Below are 20,498 nucleotides of genomic sequence, written 5' to 3' on the forward strand. Positions count from 1 at the left end.
CAGAATTTTTAGTGCTATGATTTAAGTTTTCCTTGTTTTATCTTTAGACACAATTGAAGGTCACCGTTTACAAAATGGTTTTACAAAATTTTGGGAGTGTGCAGTTAAAAAACCAGCATGGCCAACGCACTTCCACAGGCGTGTTCATTGCCACAGATCCTCCGTGCGACCAAATTTGAAGACCAGTCCTCTGTTCAAAACAGAATAAAGGGACGTGAGTACATAACGGACCAAATCAAATACCTAGTATTTTAAATATGTGATTTCAGGGAGCAAGCTGTAGTATTTGTCAATCCAGTTCCTGGTCCTGCAACGAAACCTATGCAGACAGATCCCAGAGATCTACTGCCTTTACCAGCAGCTTGTTCACCCTTGTCTAGTTACAAAACAGGGCTTAAGAAAAAACAGGTTACAGCAAGTTTCCATTTGAATCATTATAAACTCATTAGGTAAGAAATGAACAAAGGAAGATTAGTCTTACCCAAAAAAGATGAACGCATTCTGGAAAAACACAGCTATCCCTGGGTATACTACTGGTTTTTCTAACAAAAGAAAAAAATCTCCATGAATGTTTTAGAAGCCATGTTCAAGAATACCCCATCTCTGACATTTCAGAAACACTCGGTTGTGCTAGGAGAGCAAAGATAACCCGTTTCATTGAAATATGAACATCTGGAGTCTATGCACTGTGAAGTGGTGGTGAGGACCCGAGTTAGACAGAGGGGTCCATTACAGCGTAGGATTCCCAACTCGATACAGGGGTGACGTGACAACAAACTCTTAGTGCTGCTGCTACTACCTAACAAATCTGCCTAAGCCAGATTGTTCTCACGTACAATTAAGACCGCACTGTGCAGCTCACAGCCCCCTTTCATTCTTCAGCAAGACAGTCCCCGCCAATCTCTGTTGCTCAGTTGTGTGACACAGACACAGAAGACCAGCATAAGCCTCGCCCCACTGGAAAGTTAATTCAATGGATTTTGTGTCCCCCGAAATCATTTAGCTTTCCAAAGAAAAGAAGCCTCTCCTGTTCTCTAACCAAAAATGTGCCTCTCAAATGCAATGCTCATGGAGACTGTAATTATCACATGGGATTGCACATCCTGTTTGGAATGCACGTGCGTGTAAGTATATATAGATATATATTCATATATAATGACACTATACAAAATGGGAGCGCACATTAGCACTACTATGCGACTAATGCACCTAGGTGTCCTTGGGAATGCCCTGTGAATTGAGTAAAGCCGAAGCTGACGAGAATGTAAATTAAAACCACCGATGTGCCCCGACTAGTCTGAAATTCACTTCAGCTCCAGGTACAAGTAGTATTTTTACATTTATCTAAGTGACCTAACTTCCTTTTGAAAAACAAAGACTAACACACTGCAGTTTTCATGTCTTTCTCAAGGCTCACCTTCACAAAAAGTTACCCTGGTACATGTTAAGGTATGAATTTAAATAGGCAGTTTGAATTTTTTTTTTTTCCCTTTCGCTAATTTAGTACATAGGCTTTGGGAGCAATTTGCACAAAATCAGTAATTTTTATTCTGGGAATAAGTGTTCACCCAGGGAATTATTCCCATGTAACTGCAGCAGTTTAATTATATCAGTACAGTTCCTGGTTGACCAAGACCTGCGTTTCTAGTGAGGCTAGTTGGAAATTTGTGACTTAGAAGTAGATAAAATCCATCCTAATAACAGTACATAGTATGGAATAGTGGTGTGTAGGAAACCAAAATATTAAAACTGGGCCTGCCTAGAAACTGTCTAAAAATAAGTTCTAAAATTCAATAGTCATTTAAAATACTTTAAACTTCCAAAAATGGATCAGGTCACGTCCCATGCTGTATCTTACCTTTAACAACGTAGCCTCCAAAAAGGATCCACATGGAAGCAATCAGAGATCCAAAAGCCATCATAAAACCAATGAACAGCCAGATCCGAGCACCTTGAAAAAGACGAAGGGATGTTTTGTGCCTGTGTCCGAGGACAGACGCTTGTGACTTTCAGCGTGCTTTTGTTTCAGAGCACCTTCTGTCACACCCAGAGCTGTGCACAGATACACAACGTGCATGCTGGTACAGTTCTTACAACTCTTCCAAGACTTAAAGGCTTCACAGACCTGTCATTACACAATAGCCTACAGCACCGTACCTGTTTGTCCTAGACAGCCTTCACTGTAACTGTCACCCCGCACTTGTCCATTAGACACCGCATTGATCCTGTACGAGCAAAACAGGATAAAACTGGGTAAACATAAGTAAAGCAAGAACTAAATGTTTACAAAACAATAAGAGAAACTTCTCAGAAACCTATATAAAAAGGATGACGTTGTATTTCTTGCATTTTTTGATTTTTTTTTAAAAGGGGGACAAGACTAAAATTTAAAAAGCATTTCTCCAAAGACTAATAAGACTCGGACCTGTATAACACACTTAATTTTTTAAAAAATGGTTCTTTACTATAAGCATCAACAAATATAAGACAGATATTAGAGATACTCAGATAGTAACTTAATTTGTTATTCTTAGTTACCTCTCCATTTAAAGACTATGCGTTCTTTTATTAATTGCCTAAAATAAGTTCTAGGAGTGTGGAGCTCTGATCAAGAAATTACACTTACATTAGAAATGCAATAGTGGCTATAACCCCACAAGCATGGTATGAATGGTTGAAGTCTTCCACTTTAGGGTATTTTACAGCTGCATCTATGATTATCCACCAACCTGTAAAAAACTATTAAAAAGGAAGAAAAAGCACAATAGCTTAAAATATGGACACAAGCCTTTTAACAAGATTACTCTAGAAAAAGTAACGTTAATATATGAAATCATTCGTACGGTCTCCAACCCAGAGTCAACTGATAGTGTAACTAGTTTTCCTATCAAGTTAGGAACGAGGTTAAATGCAAAGCCAGAGATTTACCTACTCCTATAGTTATTACATGGGTAGAAGCTGCGAAACTTAAGTAACGTGGATGCAAGCACCCAGAACAGATTTGGTTGTTAACTCTGCTGCTGCGTACAAGGACAATGTATCCCACTTCTTCCTTTTACTTCCAAACGGCTAATAATTTTTAGCTCGACAGTTGGCTACGTCTAAAAGGCCCGAAAGCAGCATAAGAGAAGCTGTACATACCAGCACTCCCGCAGCAACAGAAGCGATCGTGTTTCGTTTCTCTCCCCAGTCAACACACTCCGAGCACCTCAAGCCCTCAAGAAAACCTGACATTTTTCAGCGCTCTGAAGGGCTAGAGAAAGAAAAGGGACATTTCGTTTAAAGAAGAAACCCATCCCACACCAAGGGCTGGCATGCAGCAATGCGCATCGTGCAAGGCAGGTTAAAATTGCTACACGCTCCCTGAAAATCCCGCACCCAGGGCCCCTTCCCGCGGGACGCCTGAGCAGAGCAGCTGACAGAGCCCAGCCACCGACACCCACCTAGGAAACCGCTGGAGAGGCGACGGCCTCAGAGCTGAAGCGAAGACACCGCCAGTCAGCGCACCCAGCCCTCGGAGGGGGCCCCGCCACCCTCCCGCGCCTGAGGCCGGGGACATCCGGCGGGGCTGCAGCCATCCGGGAGGGGGGGGGAGAAGGCGGCGGCCAAGCGGCCCGCCCTGCCCGGGGAGCGCTCACGCCCCGAAGCGGCGCCTCACGCCGCGTCTCCGCTTACCTGAGGGCGGGGAACGACCGTTGCCCGGCGGCTCACCGGCGCGCGCGCGCAGCAAGCCCCGACCGCCTCCAACCAGGCGCACAGCCACCCACAACGCGCATGCGCGGCGCTCAGCTGATGCGCTCCGGCAGAGTCACGAGACCGGGCAGCCGCGCGCAGGCGCACTGAGTGCAGGCAAGCCACAAACAGATCCTTCTGCGCATGGGCTGCAGTACGGGCGGTGAGAGGGGGCGATGGCGGCCAGTGCGCATGCGCGGGGAAGAGGCTTGCCCTGTGCGCATGCGCCCTGGTTCCTCGTTACGTAAGGGGAGGGGGCAGTTCTGGAAGGTTCTCGGCCGCCCTCAGTCGCTGCTGGGTGGCGGGAGCGGGCGGTGGGTGCTGTGAGGGCTGCGTCCTGCTGGGGCTGTATCGCGGCTTGTTTCCTGGGTGGAAGGAGCCTGCCCGGTCGCTATGGGGGTGACTCATGAAGCGGGGCTGTCTCCTCAGGCGTCGCTGCTGGAGCAGGATCCCTGTGGGGGAAGCCCGGCGGGCTGGAGCCGGTGAGTTGATGGGGCACCGCGGGGACAGTGTCTCGGAGCCGCTGGCGGCCGGGGGGGCGCTGGGGTCTGCTCTCAAAACCAGGGTATTCGGGGCGGTGGGAGGGGAGAGGCCGTTACTCGTCTTTAGTCGAACCTGTTGGAGAGTTGTCGTTGCGAGGTGGGGAGCACACATTATTCCTGTTTTTCTTTTATTACAGAAGTGCCCTGGTGTCTCACGGGAACCAGCACCGGGGGTGTCCGGCGGCTCCCAGCGGTAAGTGCCCGTAAGCAGTCCCTGAGGCGAAGTGCCGTCCCTGCGAATTCAGCCGGCTAACGCGTGGGCGGAGGGAACCGTGCGCGGTTGCCAGCTGAAGGTGTGAGAATAGCTGTGATGAGCCCAGTATGCACGGTGCGGGAAACAGCGGTGTCTGGGTAGCTTAGCGATGGGAGGTGGTGTTTGAGATCCGAGTGAATCAGCCGTTTCGTCTTAGCTGTGCCCTGTATAGTGCTTGTGACCTCGGCCCTTGTTTAGAGGTGAAGTGGTGAAACTCTAGCTTTAGTGGTAGCAAGGGGAATGCGTCTTACAAACTCGTGTAGAACTTAGTACCCTTGATCGATTTCAGTAAGGTTTTAAGATTTACTTGGTAACTTTGGCTTACAGGGAGCGCTGAGTAGAAATTTTGTGATAAAGCAAGCTTCCTTAAACTATAAAGTGGTGACATAACTCGGGGTTTAAGTACTGGTGATAAGGTTACGCCCTAGAATACAGTAACCTTTGTAGATATAAAATGGCTGCCACTAAAGAGGAACAGCCATTTTATTTATTAATATATAACCTTAACAAGCGTTGCATCCTTTACAAGTCATATCTAGTGAATCATTAACTAGTAAAAAATACAGCTATGTAGAATATTTTTAGTAGTGGCTTGCTATGTATGCTGCTGGGATGCATGGAGCTTTGTGCAGATAGTTTTGTAATGTGATACGGTCAAGATCTTGAAGTGGCTGCTTTGTGCTTTGAAGGTGTGGTGTTGTTGTTTGGGTTTTTTTTTTCCTTGTTGGAGGAAGACAATAAAACTTAACGTCCATAGAACTGCAGAAGAAAAGTATTCAGTTTGTACTGATCCGGAAGGCAGATGGTTATTTTGCACTGTAGGTGCAATATGCTGCATTTAGAATAGATTGAAGATAAAATACCTTGAAAATTCTGTTTGGAGGAAAAAAAGGTATTGGCTCGTACCCTTTTCACAAAAGGTGTGTGCTTGCCTAGCAAATGAAGGGTATTAAACTTAAAAACCCACACAAACCTACCTCTCTTCAAAATTCCACACAGACCTACTCATGGTTGAAACGGAAGCCTTTTTTATTTCATATAGGAGACTGACTACAGGAGAGGAAATGATGAAACTTAAAATTGTCATGTGCAAAACATGCTGATAAACTGGATGAGAATTGTTGGTGTGTTTAATTATCCTTGAACTTTTGGCTTGTGTGTCATAATGTTTGTTGTTGCTGGATAGATGACTTGCTGCATATCGGTGATTAGCTTCCTCCTCCCCACCCACAACAGGAACAGAGACCGGCTATTGCAGAACAACAATAAAAATGGAACCAGCTTCTGAAAGTACCTGCATGGAGAAAACGGTGGTTAGGAAAACTGATGATATGACAGACTTCATGGATGACTTAACTCTCAGCTCACCGAAGAAAAGAGAGTCGTCTTTGAGATCCAAGAGAAGTTGTGATAGGTCGTCAACAAGGTCATCTAGCAGATCCTCTAGCAGTTCACAGTCCAGTTCAAGTAGTTCCTCTTCAGCTTCCTCCAGGAGTTGGAGCCGGTCCAGATCCAGATCAAGGTCGTGGGCTAGAAGAAATGGATCCCGAAGGTACCGAAGATATTCTCGTTCATATTCCAGAAGCCGGTCGAGATCACGCGGGTACATGAGGTACCGAGGAAGGTACCATGCCAGACACTACAGGAGGTACCACCGCTCTCCTCCGAGGTACAGGTCGCGCAGTAGGTCATGGTCTCGTGGAAGATCGTATTACAGAAGGTCCTATTCGAGAAGCAGATCACGTTCAAGAGGCCGAAGATATTATGGATTTGGGCGAACAATATATCCTGAGGCTTACAGGAGCTGGAGAAGCAGGTCACGAACAAGATCTCGGAGTAGGTCACCTCTCCATTTGAGTGAAAAAGGTACTTTATTTCAGACTTTTCATTGTGTGAGAACCTCAAAACATACAATTTATATTTATTTTAACCAGTCAAACTCTCATCTGTTTACTTGCTTTATAGAGCATAACTAATAATGGCAATGTGGAAGAAAATCTCTGTGTAGTTATGTATTTAAAAAAAAGTAGTTCAGAGCATATTCTTTGCACTTCAGCTGAAGCTAAATCTCTCAAGTTCTGAGGAAAATGCATCACAGTTGATGCTTACGTACATGCAGTGATAGTAAACCTGCAGGTTTTAGGCTTGCATAAGTAGGTACATCACATCTTGACTTAAACATAAGAGAATGACACTTTTTTTTCTCTTGGTAGACAAGAGGGAGTTACTGGAAATAGCAAAAGCTAATGCTGCAAAAGCTCTGGGAACAGATAACATAGTCTTGCCAGCAAGCTTGAAGATCCTTACTCCTTCCAAAGAGATAAAAAATGAAAAACAAGAGCATGAAGATCCTGGAGAGTCAGCTGAGGTAGGTATGAACTGGAGTATTCTCAATGAAAAGGTAAAACACTTCTTAAAACTTGTCATCTGCATGGATGTGTTACAGTTTTTAACTGTGGAGTTTGTGATGATGAATTCAAATCCTTGAACAAAAACTTCAGCTTTACCAGAATGCTAAAAGCTACTCTAGAAGCTGCTGTAGGCTTTGGGTTAAGCTGAAAGTACTGCGGACTCTGAAGAGGTGGTTGATCACTGAGTACATGCGGGCTTTCCAGTAGTGATAGGCTGGGAAGGAGAGGTGAATGTAGCTTGTTTTTCTGAGTTGTTCTTCTTGCCCATTACTTAGACTAGTTGATGTGTTTCTGACCTAAAAGAAGGAGTCTCCTTACCAAACCTAGTGAGTAGTGTGGGGTTTTTTTTAAAGGTTAAATCTTTCTACCCTTTTTAACTGTTAAAAGGTTTTCATATGCAACAAACTTGTTTCCCAGAAGTTACATACCCAAGCACACAATGCATTTTACATACTTTATTTCTGTCTTATAGAAATCATGACTATGGTTCCAGACATGATGAAGAAAATCTGTTGGTAATTAAGGGACTTGTGGGCTATAGCTGCTGTGAATTTAAGGGAGGGAGAAACTTGAGCAGCTTAAACTGAATTTGAATTTTAGTTTGGCTCTGTTATGGTGTGTTAACCTGATTTGTGGTAAATACAAAAGTGCAATAACTGTTATGTTGCTCAGATACTGCTATTTCAAATGGAAGTAAATTTACTAAGGGTTTTAGACAAACGGTACAGGCATCCCTTTCATAATATATGCAATATATTCCAGATGTTGAGAGAGTACAGAAGAAGAGGCCTGCATCACTTGCAGATAAGTTTATTGTCATTATCCAAAGCTCTGCAGGATGGACATGCAGAACTTAATGCAACTTACTCTACTGCTGCACTTCATTGTATGGCAGTCCATGCTTTGAATTGTTTGAATCCTCTTTAAAACTGTAACTGGGGCGTGTCTATCAGGTCCCATGTGAATTGGCACAATGACATTGATAAAAATATTGAATGTTGTTCAAATTGAGTTCAACATTGAGCTGTTTGCATATTTAGTAGCTTACAGCTACTTTTGATGTAAATACCTGAAACAACTCTACCAGAAAGTTCATGCTCTCTAGTAACTGCCTTAATTTGCACGGAATAATGTATCCTCCCACTTAAGCTGTGTGTGCTCTTCTCTAGCAACCCAGAGGACTAGCAGAAGATGTGACCAAGAGCGGAATGGAGAGAGCAACCATACAGAGAAGCATTTCTTTCAGTCCTAACGTAAGTGTGATTTCCCAGGATGGAAGTCCAGTACTTCACCCCTCCTGCGTTAGGCTTTTCCCAGCATTGGTTGCCAAATTAAAGATCTTAATGAATTGAATTTAATGGTTTGATTATGACTTTCCTGGAGGAGTTAGATCAGTACTTCAGCAGTAGAGCACTGTAAATGTGCTACAGCACTGTGTTTAAAATAGATGTTTACCTTTCAACACCTAATAATGGTGAACACTGTACTGTGCTATAGACTCGAAAGTGTATGCCAGAACTAGTTTACACCAGAACTTACTTCAAGTTACATGTTCTAGTAATGCAAACTAAGGAAAAAGCCAACCCCCCTGAATCCTGTGTCAGTTAGGTGTAGCTAGCTGATACTCATAGGCATCAGGTCTCCCAGGAGCTGGAAGGAAAATGTTTCTTATCAGCACAGACGAACCCCTTGAAGTTGACAGGTCTTACTTAGTACATTCCTTCTAGCACTTTTAAAGGCAACTTCTTTTTCCAGAATACAATGGCAAAACCAGTACTACAGAAGCCAGCGAGCCATGTTGTTAAAGAACCGGCAATTTCTCCGGGAAGAGAAGAGGACAGAAGGGGAAGTCCCTATGGGCAATGGGTTCCTGTGAAGAAGGAGGAGAAGAAAACATTTTTAAACTTCTCACCTAGAAGCGTGCCGTTCCGGGCACGCTAGCATATTTTTCTTGCTGTCCGACTGCAGTGTTATGTATACTTCAGTAGTCAGATCTGAAATTTTCTGATCAGGTTGAAGACTTGTTAATACTGAGTATTTATTTTGAGATCTTAATTTTGGAATCTTAGGTTTCTCTTTCAGATCTAGAGCACAGTGATCCAGAAGCCACAGATGGGAATCTTGTGTATATTTGTAAATATTTTTGTATTGCTTTAATGGACTAGAACTTACAGGTGGGTAACTTTTTCTAAACAATAGTTCGGTAGCTGTTATTTTGAACACTTGATTTACATTGTGTAACTGTTTACTTCAAGTAAATAAACTTTAGTTTTGCACTGGCTTCTCTATGTGTCAGGTATTAAACCTGTGTTCAGTATTAAGCTGACTGTGTCCTGTAAGTGGTAATTTCCAGGTTTAGCTTTCACTTAACCCTACTGTTACCACACAGTGCAACAGAAGATAACTTTTGCATCATTCCAAAAGTGGACCTTTACACTGGAATTGTTCCTGCCCAGGCTGTGGCTGGCTCAGGGCTCCAGAGTAACTTTCCCAGATACCCCTCTGCAAGTGGAAAGCTTGTGTTGGATGTATACCTGCTGCATGCAAAGCCATCGCCATGCTTGCTGTCAGAAGCTTCTGCTGACTTCTAATGTCATGCTTCTGCTGACTTCTAATGCTGAACTTGACTTAGTGCTGGCTTAAAACAGCCTGTAAAAAACCAGCCTGTAAAGGCTCGCTCTGTGAGACAGTAAACAAAGGGTGGAGGCGGGGGAGGTGGTGTGATAGCAGTGGTGTGGGTTACTCTGCCTGGAACGGTGCGGAGCTCCAGAATGGAGCAGTACAGGGCACTTGGCTCTGTGGCTCGCCACGACCTCTGAAGAAAAGCACTGCAAGCAAGTCAGGGGACTGTTGTAGGGTTTTGGGAGCAGTTAAACTCTTTTTTTTTTTTGTTAAAAAAAAGGTTAGTAAAATAAACTGACTTTGACACCTATAGCCTGGAAGCTTCTTTAAGAAACCATTAAATTGCCAAGACAAAGTTGGCAAACATAAGAGGGATTGTGTATTTTGTGGCAACTTGAAGTTAATGCTGGAGCGTCCCTGTTCCTCGCCCTCTCAGTTCCTTAGAGAACTCCCCACTGGGGCAGGTGACAGACAGCTGGGGTAGCTTCTGCCTCAGCAAGGTCACACATGTTCCTCGACCATTCTTTCACCTTGCTAAACCAGAGTTTTCAGGGACTTTACCAGTCTTGGGCTACTGAGGAACAAAGACAAGCTTTATTCCACATTGTGCTGTAGAACATGAAGTCACACAAGTTGGCTACTTCTGCAAGTAAAAGCTGCATGTATACAGCTGAAGTTGTTAGGCTAATTACTTCTATTACATTAAATATACTATTGATTTTACAAATTAATGAGGTCTACAGAGTATTTTTCTGATAAATTTGCCTGCAAAATCTCCATCCCAAACTTGACAGGCAGGGTAGGGTTGCCGTACGTGCTTTGCTGGTGATGTTGGTTTAGACGGCTGTTCCTCTCTCCAAGTTCTGTTTGATCTCTGCTGTGTACTTCCCGTAGAACCTCTCTGCCTTCTTATTGAACTTGGCATTCCTCTCATTAATGTAGTCGATGTCTGCATCGTCATTGTAAGGACGTCTTCGGCTGTATTTTTCACGCTTTTCAATTCTGTAAGACAGAGGGCAGCCTTAGAAGCTGTGGGTGAGCCCTGTGGATTTGATGACACAAAGCTGCTCTGTCACACACTTCTTTGTTTTATCTTGGTATTTACTTACTGTTTTTCAAGATCCGCAACCATTCTATCGACCCCTTCCTTCGATGGCACGTGAGTTCCGTGGAGAAGACTGTCCGACGTGGGATAAAGCGCTTCACCACTGGGCAGGAGTAACAGAGAGACAGGCAGCACTTCACACAACTGTACTGATCACTTTGAGATTTCACCACTTCCATTTGATTCTTAATTTAACACTTCAAGGCACTTAATTGGTATTAAACTGTGGGAGTCCAAGATTCAGGTGAGAACACGTTGATACTAAACCTCTTGATTATTTTCAGGCACCAGCGCATGCCTACAAAGGATCCAGGAACCCTGCACTGAAATTCTAAATCCGTCTGAACACAAACTTGGCAAGTTCTCATCTGTCGCTCAGTCTGTTCTTAAACCATGCCAGGCTGCTCTAAAAAACCCCAAACCCACTCTGAGAAACAAGAGTAAACTACTCGTGCATTTTAAATAGAATCTAAGTGACAAAATACTGCTTCAAACTCAGTAATGCCAAGTCTGAAGAAATAAACCTCATCAGACGCGCTGCTGCCCCTCGTACCTCCCGATGCAGGGACTGCAGAGGAGATCATCCGGGCGGCCGTGCGCTTGAAGATTGTCTTAAAAGGCTAATTAATATTACAGTGTACGTGAGAACATGCATGGCCTGAAAGGATTCGTTTAAGTTTTTAGTGTTTGCTAATAACGTACAAATACCACAGACAGTATCGGATGACTCAAATCAAACTTACTACTGCTCTTTCAGCTTCTCGTACTGCTCCAGGTCAGGTTTGATCTGCCGGGTTAACCGCTGGTACTGGCGCAGCTGAGCAGCCGCGTAATCTGTGGGAGAAAATAAATTAGCGTCAAGGTGAAGGTTTTTATTTCGTGGTGTTCATTACCAACGCAGGCAGTTACGTAGTTAAGCCATTACCTGAAAATCCTAGATCTGGGTTTTTCCTCTTCTTTTTCCTTTCCCATCTCTCGGCATCCTCAGCACTGATCTCCAGCAGTTTAACTCTCTCGTAGTCTTCTCCCCTCGCTGCGCATTCCTAACGGCACAAAGACCACTTCAGTTTTAACAAGAAGATAGTGGCCAAGCATCAAACTCAGTCAGAACCACCTAGATCAGTCCAGTCAACCTCTAGTGCAGGACAATAATTTAGATGATCAGGAGTCTAATTAGGAGATGGAGTTTTTGGGGGAAGCATCTGTATAAGCCCCCAAAACTCTGTAACCAGGACAAAGGGGGGCTCAGCGTCACTGCAGGCGCTCGGCCTGAGGCTCAGCAGGGTTATGGGAAGCTGTAACTGTGTGTTTACCTTCTTTTTTTCCTCCACCTTCAGCTCCCACTCCAGCCGAGCTTTTTTGGCTTCCCAGTTTGCTGGTAATTTAAGTCTTTTATCTTCTTCCACCACTTCTTGGTGATTCAGCTTGCGAGCCTCGTTCTAAGAACAAAACAGTTTGTGGCTGAACTCCAGAGACGCTCGATCACAGAAACAACAAATCCCGGCGCCCCGGGGTCACAGGCGCCCGTCCCGGGAGGGGGCCGGGCCGCCGGTTCCCGATCGCGCCACCTAAACCGCTGCATTTGGCAAAGGGCTAAAGAAACCGTCACCCGTATGCGCCGGGTGGGGGTTAGACACAACGGGGAACCGCCGATGTGATGGGAGCAGCGAACCGCCGGCACAACCTCCCCCGGGACCACCGGGCCGCGGCCGGCCTGCGCCCGAGCTGGGCCGGGCAACCCCCGCCGCCCCTTCCGCTTTGCTTCCCCGCGCATCAGCGGCAGCGCTGGCAGGAACCGGCCCCGGCCCCGGTGCCGGTCCCGCCGCCACCGCGTACCCGCTTCATGTGGAGCTCGCGGAACTTGCGCAGCCGCTCCTCCCGCTTCTGCGCTGCCGCCGCCGCCGCCGTGCCAGGCCTCGCCTCGTCCTCCGAGCCCGAGGAGCCCTGAAACAACCCACACTCAGCCACCGGCACCGGGAAGGACTCGAGAAACCCCCCTTCCTCCCCCTCGCCGCCGCCTCACCCCGTCATCGGGACCGGGAGCCCCCAAACCGCTCAGCGCCGACACCGCCGCCGCCATCGCGCACGGTAAACACTTCCGCTTCCGGCCTCGCCCACGTCCTGCCGGAGAGCTCCCGCGGCGCTCGGGCGCCCCCCAGCGGGCGGGAGGTGGCGCCACCCCTTTCCGCTGCCTTCCCCTCACTTCGTGAGGCGGCCGCGGCCGGAGCGGGGCCCGGGGCTCCCCACAGCCCAGGCCGAGGCCGAGGCCGAGGCCTCCCCTGCCGCCATTAAACCGCCCCTCGGTGCTCCTCGCCTCGACGCCTGCAGGGCTTCCCCCCCCCCCGGAGCTGGAGAGGGTTCAAGCTCTGCTCCCCGCCAGCATCTGGTAGCTGGGTTTGCCGCGACGGCCTCCGGTCGTTGTCTCCCCTTTCCGCTGCCTGATTTAAAACGAGCCCGGGGTCACAAGGGGCTGTTCTGAGGTGGCCCCGGCCTCCCCGGTCGCCCCGGTCGCTGTTGCTCTCCAGCACCCTGGAGTCAGTGTTGTGCATGTGTGGTTTGGGCTTTATGGGCTTAATTTCTGTGTGCCGAGGAGAAGCAGATGAAAAGCGGTGACTCTCCTTTTTTATCTTTGGAGGCAGATTTAAAGCCTTGTCACTGCATCTCGGAGCCGTCTGGAAAACAATCTTTAAATTACCTCTGTATTCCAGACACTAATGTCCAGGCAGGCAACCTACTGTGGGCTTGAAGTGGCTCCGTGGTTTAGTAAACACCGTTAATCAACCTTTTTTTCTTCTTCCAAGGAATCAATGGGGTGATGCAAACTTTACAGTCAAAGTAAGGAAGCAGCACGTGAACGAGATGAACTCTGCTGTGCCTCAGCTCACCTGGAAGCACCGGCGAGATCCAGGGTAGAGCCTGGCGTAGGATGAGAAACCAAGAAACTGCATCCCTCTGTCTGTGCCGTCCGCTCGGCCCCTCTGGGAATCGCTCAGGTTACCCACAACAGGTTTGCTCAGGGAGAAGGCCGCAGGTCTCACAGAAAACAAAGTGATAAAGGTTTTGCTGCAACTTCTGAGCAAAGAAAGTAAAAATTTCCATAGTATTGCTGTAGTGGCCAGGATCTTCGGGCCTTACAAAGCCAAATGTAGATTTATTATAAGGATTTATCAGTGGTATTGATATGCACATACAAATGCATCAATGTGTGTGTATGTGTGATGTCCTTATATTTGTACAGTAAAAGTAGAAGGATTCAGGACTTTTTTTTTTCTTTTTAAGAAACGATCCAAACCCCAGAAGGATAATAACTGCTGGCCGACGATACGTGTTTTAAATTGACCGTGTCAGCTGCGGCTCGTGACTTTCCAGCAGAGGGAAATGCAGCACAAGCGATGAGGGGTTGTGGCAATGGCAGGCAGCCCTGGCAAACCCAAACTATCTCTGTTCTCTTTTAACTTCACTTTCTTCCACTGCCAAACTCTGATGCATGCTGAGTGATTAAAAATATCAAATACAGTGTTACCCAGCAAGGAGTCAAGTCAGAGGAAAATAAAGAAACCCAACCTAGTGAAGCCAGTGCTGTAAAACTGAGCAGACTGGGGGAAAGAATGGGAGGCAGAAGGCTTTTGTATAGCCCTGTTGATGATATCTTAAGAAAAAGGAGAGGATTGTCCCGATGTGGTTTGGTTTGTCAGTGTTTCCCCTCACCTGCCTTGTCCATACCCTCATGGCTTGGCTGGGAGCCGTCAGATTTCCATGCACGTGGAGCGAGCTGCCACCACACCGGGGACAGGGACCACTGGTGCTGGAAGAGGGGCAATTTCTGAAAGAAGCAGCCAGCGAAGCGGTTGATGTCGTTGCACAGTAAATTGGGCAGTGTGCTGTCAAAATCTGAGTTACGTGCTCGGGCCACAGCTTTACCAATATCTCTCTGCTCCATCTGGAGCTCCCGGCCCCTCTGCCCTGAGGTTGTCCCTTCGGTCCTGTCCTCGCCGGCTCTGAGCCCTTTGCAGCGAGCAGTGTCCCACCGCCTGCGTAGGTGGTCCCATGAAAGGGTTTTTAGCGAAGGTGATCAGGGCATGCGAGGAGCAAAGGGAAGCGGAGAGAAACATCTCGCTGCCACTGCAGCAGCAACCCTGGCCATTTTCTTTTCTGGAGCATCCAGACAATCTCCTGTGACACCTCAGCACAGGCGAGCGGCAGGGGAGGAGGGTGGGCTCTGGGCAGAGGCTGGCCCAGATATCTGCTCTGCTCCGTGACATGGGGGTGGCCACAGCTCAGCTGCACAGCGGAGCCATCAGCCGCTTGCGTACTCGCTACCCTTTTATTTAATCACAGGAAGCTGGATGGTTTTTATGGGTTTGTGCAGTTTCTTGGCCCAGCCAAGCCCTGAGCTCGGTGGAGCCTCTTTTCCCTTCTCAGTGCCATAATGCAGTTACAAAATAAACCCAAGAGGTTTCCCTGGCTTCTGTGGATTTGCTTCTGGGTCCGATGCCAACTCAGGGAGCCCGGTTCCTAGTGCAGGTGCCGAGTGCTTCCCCGGCTCGGTGGTACTGCTGCAAATCCCAACCTGGCCTGAAAGAGCAGGGAATTCACCCAAACCCGCCTTGTGCCAAGGAGCAGGGAGTGCTCCTGCGCGGGCTGACAGTGAGTACATGCAGATCTGCTCTTGCTGTCACTTACAGTTAATTTATTTTTAGATTAAAAAATGTTTTTATTTCTCATGCACACAGAATTGGCACTGCTTTTTTGGGTCGTAGCTGACTCCATTGTCTTCTCCAGTTATGCCTCCCCTGCAGTGCTGAAATGAAAAATTCCAGTTACATATTGTACAGGGGATGGGAGCTCGGAGGAACTGACTCATCTCAGTTATATTTGTCCTTTTCAAAGGGGAAGATCCTGGTCGAGGGGTGGTGGGGGAGCAGCATCGGTTATCTCCCATCCACCGCAGCAAATGTGATGCTTTTATCAGGGGTCCGCAGGGCGTGTAGCTGGGTGCCCCTGCGAAGGCACCCAGGCGTCCTCGCAGCGTGAAGCTCCTCGGGCTGCTCAGACCGTCGGGGCAGCGGGGAAGGGAGGGGTTTGTGTCGTTTCTCAGAAAAATAATCGTGGCTCCAGCGTGACAGAGGCCACAGCCCGCTCCCCAGGACGCGAGCCAAGCCCCCGCGCGCCAGCGCCACAGGTAGCCGGCCCCAGCCCTGGGGACATTTCCCACCCACGAGGGAGGGTGGATAGGGAGGGTGACGCCAAGCTGGAGCTGAAGCGAGGTCTGCAGCGCACCCAGCTCGCTCTGTGTGGGTAGCGCTTAAACACAGCAGCCGGGACACCGGGACGGCCGGTCCCTCGCCCTGAGCCGGGGCATCCATCAGCGTCTCTTCCCTAAACGTGCGCCCTCGCTGCCTCTGCCCCGTGGCGCAGCCTCCCTCTCCCACCCTCGCAGGGCAGCTCCGGGGCGGATCCACGGCGGCACCCGACTTGTGGGCAACAGCGGCTTGAGCTGGGCGTGCGGTGCCGTGGGTTGGCCTGCGACACCAAAGCGTGGGTGCGCAATGCCGTAGTTGGAGCGTGCGGTGCCACGGCTCGGGCGTGCAATGCCACCATCCAGACCTGCCGTGTCACAACTTGGACCTGCGCTGCCGCGGGTCAGACCTGCAGCACCGCGGGTCCTTGGGCTGGGCGTAGGTGTTGCCGGAGAGGGCAGGAAGGTGCAGTGCTCTGCTGCGGTCAAGGACGGCTCTTCTCCCCTTGGTCCCCGCAGGGGAGCTCGCCCCTCCCCAGCCGCCGCGTGTCACATCGGTGCTGTCACGTGCAACCTGCCACATGGGCTTCTTGCGTGTCAGAAGGGAGCCGTGAGCGTGCTGGGGGATGCGATAAGGCCCCGGCATGCGGTGGCGTGAGTACAGCTCTCCTGCGCGGTCCCAGCAGCTGCAGGAGCTGCTTCCACTTCCTGCCCGTCCCTGCCTGTGCAGCGCAGCTCCATGCTGTTCAACAGCTGCCGCGCTCCATCCTGTTTCGTGATGAAAGGTGCTTTAGAAGCGGAAGAAAGTTATGATGATCAGGAGAAATAATGTACAGGCAGGGCTGGAGACAAGGCAAGCCTGCGCTCATCCCCATCCCAGCCCTTGGGATGGGTGGTGGTGGCGGGGGGATGGACATCCTCAGCCGGGCAGCGGCACGGGGACCCTTCCCCACCTCTGATTTTGGGGGAAACCACAGGGGTGAGCGTGGGTGGCACACGGGGTTGGTTTGCCATGCTCCCGCTGGGCTGGCTCGCTGCAGTGCCATCCCGGTGGCGTGCCGACGTCTGGGAATCTCAGACCCGTGGCCAAATCTCCTTTGTCACCAGGAGGAAAACTGGGGGCAGGAAAAGAGGCAGCGCCTGGGATGCCCACGTGGCCGGGAGCCCTGGGGATGGGACTGGCAGGGTGCTGGGATCGACCATGCTGGGAAGCCCTTTGCAAGCAGAAGCGCTGGTTTGGGTAAAGAAGAAGAAAACCAGACCTAAAACTTGCAAAGGACCAAATCAAACTTGCAATAACTGCATTTATCCAGCGAGATGGGTGACATACCAGTGTATTGGAAGATAAGATTAATCAGAGCTTATTTACTTATTGGAACAGATCTAATATACCGCTTTATTGTGTGTAATCATTAACCATGAAGAAATTTGGAGAGAGAGAGGAAACGTGAAGATTGGTTTTTAGGTAGAAGAGAAGCTGGTTTTCTTTCAGTCCGGTTCCTTTCAATCACAGACTACTGTTTGCGTCCTGTTGGGTTGCAATTACAATCTTTCAGATCAGACACATAATCATTGGGCTGGAGAGCAAAAAGTACCTGGGTAATGTGCTTAACAGAAATTAACCTGGTTACGTTCGGACTCTATTGAAAATGAGAAAGTGCTGATGGTCAAAATCAATTCCTCCCCAGCCAAATTACTGCAGGGCTGGCTTAGGGTTTCAGCTAAATGCTCAACCCTCAAACAATGAGCCTGATTGTATTGAATTAGGCTCCTGATCATATAGTTCAAACGGTGGCAACGGTTTGCCTTTAATGCTAGCAGCGAGTGGGTGGGCAAAATGGAAAATCCACCTCGTTTTCCCCCCCGGGACCGCGCGGAGGGTCCCGCTGGGTGTCCCTGGTGCCGGCCAAACGAGGAGCTGCGGGCAAGCTTTGCCCAAGCCTTCCCTGTCCGTGTTACCCGCCATCGGGATCGTAGCTCGGATTGGGACGACGGACTGGGGGACGTGGGGTGGAATGGTTTGGGATTCGCAGCCCTAAGGGCCGATAAATCACAGCCTTCCCGCGGGGGTCGGTGTTTCTTTTGGAGACTTCTTAAGTGCCTGGAGAGTGGGGCAGCTCTCCGCAGCACTTGTCAACTCCTGCCCGGTTACATCTTTTCCCTTAAAAGCCGGAACCTCGCGGAGTTTCCTGGATGAGAGCACCTCAGTCATTAACCGTGAATTTCAAATGAAGCAGATTTACAGTATATATCACAGAAATATGCCGGTGTGAGACAGCAGGAGAGCGGCCCAGGGTGCTCGCCTCTGTGTTTCTCCCCTTGCCGGGCTCTGGCTGGGAAACAGCCTGGCCGGTGTGCCGCCCTCCAGCATCGCCCGCCGGCACGGCCGCCCCGGTGCCGCGGCGCAGGGCCACGCTCTGTGCGCGGCCATTTCAGGAGGTGCCGAGCTGGTTCTCCACTGGCCCCCGTGGGATGGGGATGCCTTCGAGGCTCCCAAAACCCAGCAGCAGCAGGGATCGATCGCTGGGGGCGGACACTTCCCTGGGGGAATGTGACAAGGAGCAATTAATTAGCTGTCAATAACAGGGAAGGATGGGACCTGTGGTCCCACTGTTGCAATTAGGAGGGAGAAGGAGGCCGGAGGGAGGGATGCTGCGAGCTGGGCAGCGTGGCGGGGGACGCTCCTGCTGTTGGTCCCGGCACGAGTAATATTGAGTCCACAGCAGCGCGGCGTTCCCGAGAGGCTGCCCTGGACACTGGGGATTTGCTTCCCTCCCTGCTTGGGACATGGGGCTGTGCCCCAGGGGTGTGCCAGGATGGATCCGTCCCCAGCAGGCAGCGGGGCAGAGGGTGGCTGCAGGGGAGCAGCCTCTCCGGGCGCGGAGGGAGGATAACGTAACGTTTCCCCCAATCAATGAAGATTTTGGTTTGTGAGTTATTAGCCCGGTGTCATAAACTATCTCAAAACCACAAAAGTAAAATAATAAATCTCCCTGTTTACCTCCTGTGTGTTGTTTTTAAGTACCAAAGTCCCTCGGGCATCTGTTCAATATTGCATCGGCCAAACGCGAACACAAATCACAAAGACGAAGCCGGATTTTGGGGAATATTAGTCAGTCTTTGCTGTTTTCCAGCACTTGGTGGTGTGCAGGGAAGCTCCCGTGGGCTCGCTGGGCACCGCGAGCAAGCGCCGACCTCGTGGTGAGCGCAGGAGGGCCGGGGCTGAGCGGGGCCGGGGAAGCGCTGGGCGAAGGTGATGCTGCTGCGGCTCCGGGGGACGTGTCCCTGTCCCATGTGGGCCCCACTGAACATTTGGGATTCCTCTCGCCGCTGCCTTGCCCGTTCCCCCGCCCGTGCATTTTTGCCGCTGCAGAGATCGAGCTCTCCCAGTCTGATCATCGCTTTCTTGTAACCCCGCGGCGAGACCCCTGCGTGGGAAGCACACTTTAGCCATCATTAAATATTAAAGGACAGCCGGTGCTGGTAAGCAGCAAGCACCTCACCCCCAAGCTGTGGTTCATCGGCAATGCCGGGGGGACAGGTGCCAGCTCCCCCCAGGGCTCCCAGTGCTCCCAGTACGCTGCCCCTGGGTGCAAACCCAGAGGTGCTGGGGGTCCATGGGGCACCCATGCCAGCGGAGGGGCTGTGCCCCCCTCACCCCCATCATCTGCCCAGTGCCCTGTGGAGCCCAGAGGTGTCGGGGTGTCTCCTGACCCCCCTGAGCCTCCCTGCCCCTCCTGCCAGCCACAGATTTTCTTTTTAAAGATGCTTCTGGTCTCTCTTCCCAGTATTTTTGTCTCCTGGCCGCGGCCGCTGCATCCTCCCTCGTCATTAACTGCCTGGGTTGGGTTGCTCTGTGGTTTTCCCCTATCCCAGTGGCCTCCCCCCTCATTACCCGCCAGAATAAACCTTTCAGAGAAGAAAAAAAGAATGATAAAGGCTATTTCAGGCAGGGCCAGGGCCGGCAGGTTCCCCTCCGCAGCGCTGGGAGTCGGATCTGGGGAAAACTTCCAGCTGCAAAGAGAAACCCTGCGCCTGGCCACAGCCGAGACCTGGGAGGAAAAAGCGGATTGCAAAGGCAGGGGAGGATGGCCGGGGATGCAGGACCTTGCCCTGGAATGCTGCACAGCTGCGGGGACGGATGCTGGAAACCCAGCCTGTGTTTCAGGTGTAAAGCAATTAGGGTTGGGGTTTGATGACTTTAATGAGGGGAGTTCAAAGAAGAGAGACGGGGCCAAAGAAGAAAATGTCTCTTTTCCAGGGAGATGTGAGATGCCTTTTGCTGCTCACCACAGAGCAGGGAGCAGTCGGTGATGCGGTGCATCGGGGCACATCACTGCATGGGCATTGCTGCGCGTCACGTCTGCTCACACCGAGCAGCGGGAAGGAGCAGGGGTGCAGGCTGCTCCCTCTGGGTCACCCCAAGTCCCGCAGCCCCCGAGCCCCGCACACAGCCCCTGCTTTGCAGAGCAGCGCTGAGAAACGTGTCGTTTCCCATCTCGACACCTGGATTTCAGGAACTCCCACGCTGTTCAAAGCTGGAGAGGGGAGGAAGCCGGCCCCTTCCCTGACCATGGGGAGCCGGAGCGGGGTC

The 20,498-nt window shown here is 49.9% G+C and overlaps 3 protein-coding genes across 4 annotated transcripts; 1 reads left to right on the top strand and 2 right to left on the bottom strand.

Moving 5' to 3' along the window:
* Positions 1-15: 15 nt before the first annotated feature.
* TMEM50A (transmembrane protein 50A) lies at positions 16-3,832 on the bottom strand. The gene is made up of 7 exons (XM_072885432.1): positions 3,676-3,832; positions 3,142-3,253; positions 2,627-2,739; positions 2,158-2,225; positions 1,859-1,951; positions 482-542; positions 16-190 (listed from the first exon to the last, which is right to left on the bottom strand). The coding sequence occupies exons 2-7, from the start codon at positions 3,232-3,234 to the stop codon at positions 145-147; spliced, it is 474 nt and encodes a 157-aa protein (XP_072741533.1). The 5' UTR covers positions 3,235-3,253; positions 3,676-3,832; the 3' UTR covers positions 16-144.
* A 143-nt stretch (positions 3,833-3,975) lies between these two features.
* RSRP1 (arginine and serine rich protein 1) lies at positions 3,976-9,219 on the top strand. Of its 2 annotated transcripts, XM_072885429.1 has the most exons (6): positions 3,981-4,214; positions 4,412-4,467; positions 5,764-6,393; positions 6,741-6,895; positions 8,108-8,191; positions 8,694-9,219. In XM_072885429.1, exons 1-6 carry the CDS (start codon positions 4,126-4,128, stop codon positions 8,877-8,879), a joined length of 1,200 nt encoding a protein of 399 aa, XP_072741530.1. In that variant the 5' UTR covers positions 3,981-4,125; the 3' UTR covers positions 8,880-9,219. The 2 variants fall into 2 exon arrangements, with proteins under 2 accessions (XP_072741531.1, XP_072741530.1); XM_072885430.1 differs by lacking the exons at positions 8,108-8,191; positions 8,694-9,219 and adding an exon at positions 7,701-7,876 and having other exon boundaries at positions 3,976-4,214.
* Positions 9,220-10,132: 913 nt separating this feature from the next.
* On the bottom strand, positions 10,133-12,773 carry SYF2 (SYF2 pre-mRNA splicing factor). The gene is made up of 7 exons (XM_072885431.1): positions 12,689-12,773; positions 12,502-12,609; positions 11,979-12,104; positions 11,591-11,708; positions 11,409-11,499; positions 10,670-10,768; positions 10,133-10,562 (listed from the first exon to the last, which is right to left on the bottom strand). The coding sequence occupies exons 1-7, from the start codon at positions 12,743-12,745 to the stop codon at positions 10,397-10,399; spliced, it is 765 nt and encodes a 254-aa protein (XP_072741532.1). The 5' UTR covers positions 12,746-12,773; the 3' UTR covers positions 10,133-10,396.
* Positions 12,774-20,498: the final 7,725 nt, after the last annotated feature.

Source organism: Ciconia boyciana, chromosome 21, assembly GCF_034638445.1.
Source record: "Ciconia boyciana chromosome 21, ASM3463844v1, whole genome shotgun sequence".
Taxonomy (NCBI): Eukaryota; Metazoa; Chordata; class Aves; order Ciconiiformes; family Ciconiidae; genus Ciconia; species Ciconia boyciana.